The following is an 11,198-nucleotide window of genomic DNA, read 5'->3' as shown; positions in this document are numbered from 1 at the left end:
TGTGTATCTGTATTTATTTTTGCTTAAATAGGTGAGCAGAATACAGATTGAAAATGCCTTTTCTTAAAAAAACAAAACAGTAATTGATCCACAAGCATACAAATATTTATTACAAACATGCAAATAAAAAGTAGACTTGATATAGAAATTTCCTAGATTCGAGCAATAAAAAAATAAATAGTACAGTGAACTGTAGGCACAAGAACAGAGTTAGCTTTTGTTTTTATTAGTAAATGATTCCCATTGAATAATTTTTTTTACATGGAGCAAAAGCAGCATATTTAGTGAGCAGAGGAATCAGTGCCGCTTCTGGCCCGCCTCGTTCCCCTGACCTCAGTATACTGGGAATGTCCACGTCAAACTGGGAATGGTTTCCAGTCCGGTGGATTCCCGTTAGAACCCCTCAGGCTGCTGAAGACAGCTGTCCTCATTGTTTTACCTCCATATGAGGGTATGAAGTTATTGCATATACTGGTGTCTCCCAAATAATCAAGAATATAAATGCTTTTTTTTTTTTTTCTTTTCAAAGAGTGAAACTCATCTTCTGTAGAGGAATCGTCCAGAGTGACGCATCTCAAGCGTTCATTTCTGTTTGTTTTCCTGACTGTAGCTCAAAGGTATGAAAACGCCAGATCAATTTCTCAGAAAATTTGAATGAAGCATGAGATCAATTTTAAAAAAAATCTTTTCATGTTATTTTACGTTATTGGAAAGTTTATCGGAAGGAAAAACTGTGGAAGTAAGAAGACTTCACAAACAGAAAAGTGCAGTTTGTTAGGATTGTGAAGCAAAGTGTCTGTTCATCCTCAGAATGTCTTGAATTTGTTTCTAAAACAAATTTTTTAGTTTTAGAAACATTTTTCAAATTATTTGAAAAATAATAAGTTGGTCTCTAATACATTAGTCGGAGGTCTTAAAGTTTGTCATGAAAGGACTATTCTGTGTAGTTTTCTTATTTTCTCAGGAGTTTCTCATTATGCAAAGCTGAATTACTTGCAGACATGGTCACTGCGTTCTGTGACCCAACGTGGTTGCAGCTAGCGGTAACTAGCTGCTAAAGCTAGCTAACGTTTTAACGTCCAACATGGCTCAGTGCTAATTTATCAGCAGCTGGCTGGACGAAGTTCATCTTACCCATTGGCTCAGTTCTGTTGCAAACACACAATTTATTTTATTGTCTGTCGTGATTCAGGTCTTAAGTTTAAGTCAAAGTGATCTTAAAAAGTCTTGATCTTGATTTGCTGAAACCTTCAGAAACCCTGCTGAAGTCAAGAGTCAATGCGGCCTCTGCTAGGAAGTCTTAGGGCATTTCATTCCATTAGCTCCTCCTCCGTGCTGTGCCGCATTGATGCAGTAATTCATGCAAAAGGAAACAGGAAAGAAGGAAACACTTGATATCTATCACTGACTACCGAATGTGTGGAATGAGTTTCATTCTTTGAGTTAAGAAAATAAATTAACTTTAAATTGAAACTCTCCTGTGTTATACTCGCTGTACCGGCCTCCTCTGAGTTGGAGCATATCTATGCTGATCCTATATGAAGCTTTCCAACAGCTCAAACTTTCTGGTTTGGTTGTACCCGACTTGTACGTCTTCAAAATAAACAAGGCACTTGTGACTGTGTACATTGTTCAGTTTGTCACCAAGACATCAGCGTAAGAAGAGGTTCCTTGTTTTCCCTCTTATTTTCATCCATGTGTTTATAAAGGCTGGCCTCCAACAACTACAACTGCGCTCGTTTAGCTGCGACCTAGCAGCTCAACTTCCGTTACTGAGCATGCCCAGTAGCCTCTTGGCGTCCATTCCTTGCTGCTGGGCCATCTTCTGCACGTCGAAGCCCATGTGCTTCAGGAACTGAACCACGCTCATCTCCTGTCCCGTCAGCTGGTCTCTGACGGTCGGGCAGGACGGGTTGCAGTGCGGCCAGGGGCAGCCGTCCATCAGATGAAGGGGGCATCCCCTGGACGGGGGGGTCCGGTGCTTCTTGAGGCTGTGGCTGCTGTTGAGGTGCAGGGCGCTCTGGAGGCTGCGGTCCCAGCAGTGGAGCGCTCTGGGTAGGGACGTGCCTTTCACCTGAACGTCCACCCAGTACCTGCACGAGACAAAAGAAAAGATTTAAACCAGGGCTTTTCAACGTTGAGGAGAACTTGGAGAATAAATCAACAATTGCACCCCATCTCCCAAGAGGTCGGGTTGAGCTGCAGGTCATCTGCAGTGGAGGAAAAAAAACGTTTGGAGGAAAGCAGGCGAGCTTTTCATGCCAAAGAACCCTGACTGGCGAGCACGGTGGTGGCAGCATCATGCTAAAAGCCTGGCTGCTGCCAGTAATAGCAGTTGCATTGAAGGCTGAATCGATTAATCGTGATTAATCGATTGTTGAAATACTCAACTAATTTAGTGATTGATTAATTAGAGTATATACTAAAAAGAAAGCCATTTGCTGAAAGAGCAACATATTAATATCTGTTATTTAGCCAAAACTGTATAAAATATTTACACATACTACATTTAAGATAAAAACAACTTTGTAAATATGTTTAACCCTCTAGTGTTGCAGTTTTAGCTTCACTCAGTTCAAACTCACTTTTACTGCATTTAGGCAATAAAATGTTTATTTTTATATTTTAAAAAATGTATTTACTTGCATCTATTAACGTACTCCAAATATTGCATAAAATAGGCTTAAGTGATTAAAAGAAAAATCTGTAGCCCATTTTATAAAATCCGATTAATCAATTAATTATCTTAATAATTGATTACTAAAATACGAGTTACATCGCTCAAAAAGGGTGGAATGATGCAAACGACGACGTGAGTTTCTTACTCACGTCCTGGTGATGAGTTCATGAGACAGACAGGCTGGAGCAAACATGGCTCTGCCAATCAGAAACACAGCAGCCTGTTAGAAACCATCTTATTTGTCGAGTTCCTGCCTGTGCGGAGTGTCTGCAGCTCTTACGGCATGTCTCGCAGCGTGCTCCTCAGCTCCTGACCCAGGTTCTGGATGTACCTCCACTGGGCCTCGTGAAGGGGCTGCCCGGTCAGGTGGATGTTGTCGACGGTCAGCTGGGCCTCGTCAAACAGCCACTGGACCACGAACACCGGGCCTGCGCGGTACGGACCGGGGGTCAGACCCCCAGCTCTGTGTTCTACGGAGAAGCTCGGGGTTTGTGCTGTGACTCACTTTTCAACGTCGGGTAGACCTTATATCCAAAGAAGCAGCTCCACTCCTCTCCTACGTGAGCTTGTCTGCAGCTCTCTGGTACCAGTCCACCCCAGTACCTGCAAAGAACACAAACAAAGTTAGCGCCGCTTTGAGGCGTCGCCGTTCCCTCTCTGCTACAACTCCGTCGCTGACCTGACGCCTCTCTTTATGGCCTCAGTGGGGGCGCAGCTGACGGTGTCCAGGCAGTCGGTGGTTTTGTACTGTTTGTTGTCCAGGAACCACCCAGAGTCGACCAGCCCCCTGACCTGCACCCCGCCGTGGCCCGCCGCCTGCAGCTGCTCGGCGACGCCGTCCACGTTCAGCAGGACGCCCGTACCGCCCGCACTGCTGACACCCAGGGAGAGAGCGAGAGCTCAGAGGGAGAAACTGCAGCGAGGAGGAAAAATAACAAACCAGGCCTCTGGTGAACTGACCTGCTGCCTGCCAGGAGCAGAACCTTGGCTTTGTCCAGACCTTTAGTCAGCAGCTCCTTCACCACCTCCTTGATAATCAGAGAGCCCATGAAGGCATAATCACCTGAGAATGTAAGGATGCAACGTGACTATTCATTTACCGACCGTCAGGCACAGGCTGGACTTACTGCAGTACTCTATCTTTCAAGGAATAATGCGGGTTCTCCATGAGTTGAGCTGCAACCTTCAGCTCAGTTTCCTTCTTCCAGGAAATGCTTAACTTGGTGAGACCGAAAAGTTCAGAGGGGTGCTCCAGACTTTTGAGTCAGAAGATTGGCAGCTGTTGACTTGCCAACGGAGGTGTGTGTGTGTACGGACAGTCAACAGGTGATTCAAACTAGTTCACTAAGTCATTGTTCATTTGGAAAATAAGTCTTTGAAAACTCAAAAAACGATGGCATTCATGACTGTGATGAGCTCGTGTGAACTTCTGACCTACACTGGGAATTTAATGCTGATAAAATGCACCTTTGGCATCTTCGGCGTCCTGATTTCTTCACAAAGATTCATCCAGAAAGCTTTGCGTGCCTTTCCTGTAAAAGAGTTTCCTCCCCCTTGTTCTTTTTAATGATTAAATCAAACCCCATTGGATTTGTAGATCCCTTTTAAATCCTCAACTGGGCCCAAGCCTTCCAGTTTGTTTGTAGACGCTTCCTTGATTTTATTCTGGACTTTCTGCTTCGCGTTGAAATCTTATTAAAACGTTAAGACGTGACGCCGGTCTCGCTTCCAACGACTCTGAAACAGATTATCCCTTCGGCTTGTTGTTTATCTGCACCCGTCATCGTCTTGACCCTGAAAACAGTCTGTAAGCTGCTGTAAAATACAAACATCTCCGCTGCACAGCGCGGCTGCGCTTCACAGCAGCCGGCTGCAGGGCTGCATGGCATTAATCAGTGGGTGGTCGGCTTCCTTCTCGAAGACTTGCACAGGAGGGGTGCCCAAAACGTTCAAGCTTCTTTCACCAGATCAGATGATTTTTTTTTTTTGTATCTTATGGCCTAAAAGTCACTCTGGTGCTTTTTTGGCAGCCTTTTAAAGGACTTTCATATCCCCTTTAATGAGAAAATAGCTCCAATCTGGGCAATAAAGGCCAAAATACTGGAGTGTTCATGTTTCCAATTTCCAGAAAGTAACAAGTATCCTTTCCCAGATTTGTGCCTCAGCAGTATCCCGTCTCATAGATCTACAAAACACCCGGCTCTCTGAAACGGATGAAAACAATCAGATCTTTTTTTTTTTTTTTTGTCTTTCTTGTTGTGGCTTCCAAAAAAAAACACACACACACAAATGGGGGCTGCAGGGGAAAGTGCACCTCAGAAAATTGTGATTGATCTAATTTACTGGGTCTTACTGTGCTCGGTCTTTGGCGTGGCTCCACTCCACACGTCGCTGGAGCAGTAAGGAATAAAACTGCAGGAAACGGCAAATAAAACTCTTGTTAGGGCAAAACATCTGGATTTAAAGGTCATCGGTTTGCTGATGCTGACAAACGTTCAGTCATAATGCAGTCTGGCTGTCGTACGCTAAACTGGAGAATGTGCGAATCAGTGCGAGTTTTGTTGTTGAACGTTGGCGTTTGACAAATTGTTAGAAAGTACACTCCGCCCTTTGTCGCTGTTGCTTCTTTATTACAGCCGTGTCCTTTGCTACCTTAACGACCTGCTCTACCAAAGTAAAGGCAACATGATCCACCATGTTGTTTGCCAAAGCTGTGGGGACAAAACATGCGAAAAAAAAATTAAATAAAATAATAATAATAAAAAAACATTTTTTGGACAGTTGCAAATTTGGGTTTTTATTGAGTTCTGATTCCAATTCTGACGACTATTTATTAAGAATTACAACACATAAAAGGTTCATCAAAGATTTTTCTTTTAAACTTGTGCTGCATATTCTTGGACTGAAGAAGCCGTTTTACATCCAGCAGAAGATGAAAGGATTACAAGTTCATTCCCTGGCATGAAAGCATACGACTTTAAGACGGATCTGGATTATGTTAAACTCAAACAAGGTGCATTAAAGTACATGAAGGTGGTTGATGTGAAATGTTTCGTGACTGAAATTGGTTTCGGTAAAAAAAAAAAAAAAAAAAAAGTAAATCTGATATTTCAGTATTGGAGCTGCTGGACGTCTGGTGTTGTCTGGTGTTTTTACATCTTCAGTAAATTTAACTCTTTAGTGATTAAAGTGGAAACGAGTTTTCTCTTCCCATTCAAAAATGGGATGAAGGAGGAAACACAAAGACAAACTCTTACACCATGTTGGCGTTCCACCAGTGAGGGTTTTCCTCAGGATCTGGAGACAGAATTCCTGTTCCTGTGAAGACAGAAAAAGGATGAATGGGAGGATGTCGGTCGGCACGAGTCTGGATAATTTCTCGCGTCTTTGTGGATATAATGAAAATGTTTTGATTGAGGCACGTAAGCCGAAAGCTTTTCCCCGCTTTGGCCATTGAACACATGCAGGCGTTTAAGATTTCCACAGAATCCCTGGTGGGAATTAAGTAGGAATTCAGCAAGAGTTTCCCTTTTAGGGATCAACTCAAACGCAAAGAGGAAACGCAAACACTTCCACGATGAATCCTGGCCACTCAGGAGGCATTTTTTTTCCCTCTGGTGACGGGAAAAGCTGTGTGAGTGTGTGAAGCACAACGCGCGGGGTCACGCACGGGGTCACGCACCGATGCGGCGACGGACTCGTACCTCTTCTGCTCTGTGGCCACTTGGTGGAGCTCATCAGATTCCTCATGGTCTCATATCTGCTGCTGCAGGTCTGTTTGTTGAAGCAGTACCACCCACCTGCACACACGCACACACACACACACACACACACACACACACACACGCAACCTGAGCTCATCAACAGGCTTCGCAGACCGACGTCAGGCTGACTTTCATCCTGCGGCTCATCCTCCTCACCTTCCAGGAAGAGAAGCCACCTCCTGCTGCCTTTGGACTCCTTGATGTAGAACCTGAACAGGAACGTCAGATCAGGCAGGAAAATGATTGTGCACAAATATGCAACCACCTGATCCACAACAGGTTCTCTTCACTTACTCTCCTGCACAGTGCACTGAGGCAGTGTGTGTGTGTGTGACCGTGCGCCCCGCGAGGACACATGGACACTGGAGCCGTCCAACGACCTCAGTGTTAACAGTGTCTTTTTTGCTTTTAAACAATAACAGCAGCATTTGAGAAACATTTCTGTGAACTCTGGAGCCAAGGTTGTATCGTCATCACCACAACATGTACTGTATTTAAGAGACCACAAATCACTGAAAACAAAAATGATCCACAAACGTGAGGACATTTTTGTACCATTTTTTTTTTTACAGTACGGAATACATTTAGTCACATATTTATGGGTTATAATTACTAGCAAACCGAAATATACTTTTGGAGGGATTGTTGTGACACGTCAATGCACAATGCTGTGTATTTGGGAAATGATTCACAAATAGATAACACTGTAAATGTTTGGTGTGTGATTGTTTTCAGCCTCCTACATTCTGATCCCCCTACATAAAATCCAGAGGCCTTTAGAAGTCACCTAATGTTTGGTGTGTGTCTGATTTAACCTAGAAAAAATAAGTTACATTGTGTTGGTCCTTCAACACAATGTGTGTGTGGGGGTGTGTGTGTGTGTGTGTGTGTGTGTGTGTGTGTGTGTGTGTGTGTGTGTGTGTGTGTGTGTGTGTGTGTGTGTGTGTGTGTGTGTCTGTTCTTCTACTTAAATCTAGCCTTGGGTTGGTTGTGGTCCGGGTGAATGGGAAGAATTTAAAACTTGGTCAGATGGGGGATAAAGGTCTCTGGTCTCTGCTCTGCGCGCGCGTTCTCTCTGCTCTGTTCCTTTGATCCAATTTGGTCACATCCGGAGCGACAGGGGGAACGAGGGGCCATCCGGGTTGAGCCCAACCGCGCAGGCCGGGCGCTCTGCTCTTAAAACATAAGCTCCAGCAGCGCACTCACCCCGACGACGAACCGTCGTTGCAGGTCACCGTCGAATTACTCAAGAGGTGCAACTTCATGTCTTGATCCAGCTTTTGCGCGGAGCAGGGGTACAGCGACTGCGCCAGGTTCTTGACCTGCACCATAAAGTTGTCCATGTTGCTCTCCACGGCTGTGAAGTCTAGAGGGAAGCTCTCCGGTCCTTCCACCCGCTGCTGCTCCGGACTCTGCGGCTGCGGCGGCTGCTGCTGGACCCGCCGGGTCTGAGCGCGGCCGCCGCGCACTCGCCGCGCCTCCAGCGGAGCGCTCATGTGGATGAAGAGCAGCAGCAGGCAGGAGCGCACCGCTGACAGTCCGGCCGAGCTGCGGAACCCACCGCGGCTCCTCATGTTCTCGCTGTTACTGGGGCGTGTGTGTCGGCCGGGTCCGAATCAAACACGGCATTCTACACGGAGAGAGGCGAAGGCCCGTTAAAGCGCGCGGGGGCCTCCCGGAGACGGCCGCTCACTCGCGGGTGGACTGAGTGAGCGCAGACTGTGGATCTCCATCGTTCCTTTCAGAGAACAGGCGCCCGCTTTTCAAATTTTACGCACAGGAACCAGTTCGGGTCACCGGATCAATCCATCCCCGCAGGGAAACCTTTAAAAGTCTGTCAACGGCGCGTCGTCACCTCCCTCCGGATCCAAGTCCTCCTGACCTCCAGATGAAGTTGGGTATTTATCAGAGGTCCTTCCCTCCCACGCGCCCCTCCCTCTCTCGCCGTCTCTCTCCCGCGGGCCAATCGGTCTCTGCTGCGGTCGGCTGAAGCTCCTCGCCGGGCGTCGGTCCCCTCACCCCGAGCGGCTCGCTCGCCGCGGCACGCCCCACGCGCTGGGTTCGAGTCTCGCCCTCCGTCCCTTTGATGGTGTGTCGTCACACGCTCACGCGGCACTTTGAAGTGCTGATTGAATCCGGTGTGTGTGTGAGAGAGAGAGACAGAGAGACAGAGAGAGAGACAGAGAGACAGAGAGAGAGACAGAGAGACAGAGAGAGAGGAGGGTGCGCACGTATTTTTAGCCGAAAACCGGAAGCCTCGCTTTTCACGTTGTTTATTGTGGGGAACGACCTCCAGCTGCTGAGGTGAAGAGGTCACCGGACGCGTTGAGGTCATGCCAGCGGGGTGGCGCGTGAGACACGCAGATCTCTCCTCAGTCATTCATTCCTGCGTGACTGTCTGGTCGCATAAACTAAAAATAAAATGTTTTGGTTCTTTTCTGGAAAGGTGAGGAAAGGTCAATCTCGATGCCAAAAAACTGCGGCAAAAAAACAAACAAACAAAAAAACATTCTGTATGTCAAGATGTAATAGATCTCAAACTGTTCCTCGTATCTTTGATCAGGACAAGTATTTATTTTGATCTGGAGATGAAGAAATGAAGGTCAGGAAAGTCTCCATTACTGCCTCTTAAGTGAACCTTTAATTTGAAGCCTTGTCATCTATAAAGTTTGCCAGTCTTGACTTGTTGCCATTATTTTTCTTTCGCTGTTTATCCTTTGCCACCGATAAATATGTGAAGTGCATGAGTTCAGTCTGTCAGGGCCAACGAAGCAGTACAAAATCAAGCACCAAAAATACAGCTATTAAATTATGAACGTCTCTGTTTTGTAGGTTTTTTTTTTACTATTAAAATTTAATGTATTTTATGATTGCAACTCTTTAAATGTTACTTTTATTCTTTGAAAAATTATTTAAAACAAACCAAAAAGCATTTTTTGTTTTTGTTGTTGTTGTTTTTTGTTTTTTTGGAAAGGGTTTGGTTTTGGTTAATGGGGAAGCTTTTTTTTGTTTGTTTGTTTTTAAATTCCAGCATGAAGAGATTTGTCCTGGTTCACTTATTTATTTATGGCCTTGAAACATCAAATTTGCTGCTAATCTCTTAGCTGTTAAAGAATCTAATGACCGCCAAATCTGGGACGCCTTTGGACAGCTGCAGTTTTGGAAAAGCCGCTTCTAACGCAACATTGAGGGGAAAATATCATGGAACCTCTGGAGACTATTGGGCAAAGAATGATTCTTCATAAAATGACAAACAATCCTGATGAGACTCTTGCAACAATTTTTCTCAGAGGCTTTTTCAGAAATGCTGTGGCACAGACTGCTGCTGGAAATCCATGTAAAGTTCATTTCACTCTGTGATTAATGAGGCATGTTTGAATTAGAATTTAAATGAAATCTGCCCAGTACATCTCAGCCACTAACGGGAGCAATAATGACGTAGTTGAGATTTACTCTAAAAGAGTACAAGACTGAGACCAGGTACAAGACCAGGTCACTGAGATCTGCTATTCCAGGATTTGAAAAGGAAAAGAACAGTGAAAATCCTGAACTGCTCACACAATTAAAAAGGTGCTTATGAGAACAAAGGTGACATCATGTGTTTTTAACACCCAGACCCAAATCACAACACGCTCTCCATCCAGTGAATTTTAATGCTTCTGTCCCGCCGTGTGAGGAAGGAAGCAAGTAGTTGGTTGTTTACTCAGATGGTGACAGTTTTCTACCAGAGGTCTCTTTCTCTTTCTTCTTCTTTCTCGCTGGCTTTGTGCCTGAATATAGACTGAGTTGTCAGTCAGTCAGTCAGTCAGTCAGTCAGTCAGTCAGTCAGTCAGTCAGTCAGTCCGTCCTTGGGCCTTCACACCTCTCCATCTGGCTCCGCCACATGTCCCATTGTCTTTTCGCTCCGACTCTGGCTTTGATCCGGTTTGATCCTCGCTGACAAAAAATAGCCTCGATTCTCTGGTATCGGCCCAGGTCATCTGTCAGACGTCTCCCAGTGCTTACATGAAGTCATCTGAGAAACACATTGGCTGTGTTGTGGTCGGGCCTCTGACAGGACCAATCTTCTTCTCCTCGAAAGGCTGCTGCAAATAAATTCAAATCTCTTTTTTTATATTCCTTTTAAATGTGCTAAAATAAGAAAAAGAGCTTTACGCTGTCAAAGACCTAATGCCTTGCCGATGGATGGGTTTGGGATTTATTAAAACAGTGTGTCACACTTCAGCACCCTGTCATCAGTGGCACGGCTGGAACTGGTGTTGGCATTTTTAAGTGTATTTTGACATTATAAATCTACAAGAGAAAGGTTGCAGCTTGCAAAAATAAATTAAACAAACATTTGTCAAATACCCGTTTGTCTTGATGTCAATGCGAACTATGCTAGACATTAATACAGAAGGTCTCATTTGGTTTAGGGGGTGTTGGCAAATTTCATTGTTTCTTATAAATATGTTTTGCTAAACAACTTTAATGTAGTAAAGAACTGGGTGTCTTTCAAAAGCATATGTCCTTCTAGAGCCCGTTCACAGTTTTTCGCTCCAAAACCCCAAATGTTAATGTACTTTATTGGATTCTTATGTGATCGGGCAACGCAAGTAGAGAAGTGAAAAGGAAATCAAGATACTTACAAATAAAGTGTGGTGTTCCTTCGTATTCAGCTCTTGTGAGGTAACGCATGCAAATTGTATGCAGAGATTGGTATAGTCAGAACTTTATTTCTGAATTATGCCACAGCTCAGCTCCTTTCTGTTAAA

General features: G+C 44.9%; 1 protein-coding gene across 1 annotated transcript; it reads right to left on the bottom strand.

Annotated features, from left to right (window-relative positions):
• Positions 1 to 87: 87 nt before the first annotated feature.
• Positions 88 to 8,471, bottom strand: notum1b (notum, palmitoleoyl-protein carboxylesterase b). Its single transcript, XM_055041064.1, has 11 exons — positions 7,651 to 8,471; positions 6,601 to 6,653; positions 6,385 to 6,480; positions 5,938 to 5,998; positions 5,034 to 5,092; positions 3,641 to 3,743; positions 3,360 to 3,551; positions 3,186 to 3,283; positions 2,961 to 3,108; positions 2,830 to 2,877; positions 88 to 2,093 (listed from the first exon to the last, which is right to left on the bottom strand). Exons 1-11 carry the CDS (start codon positions 8,016 to 8,018, stop codon positions 1,760 to 1,762), a joined length of 1,560 nt encoding a protein of 519 aa, XP_054897039.1. The 5' UTR covers positions 8,019 to 8,471; the 3' UTR covers positions 88 to 1,759.
• Positions 8,472 to 11,198: the final 2,727 nt, after the last annotated feature.

This window comes from Poeciliopsis prolifica, unplaced genomic scaffold (assembly GCF_027474105.1).
Source record: "Poeciliopsis prolifica strain line A6 unplaced genomic scaffold, Auburn_PproV2 SCAFFOLD016, whole genome shotgun sequence".
NCBI classification, from domain to species: Eukaryota; Metazoa; Chordata; class Actinopteri; order Cyprinodontiformes; family Poeciliidae; genus Poeciliopsis; species Poeciliopsis prolifica.
This window is presented reverse-complemented; position numbering and strand designations above follow the sequence as displayed.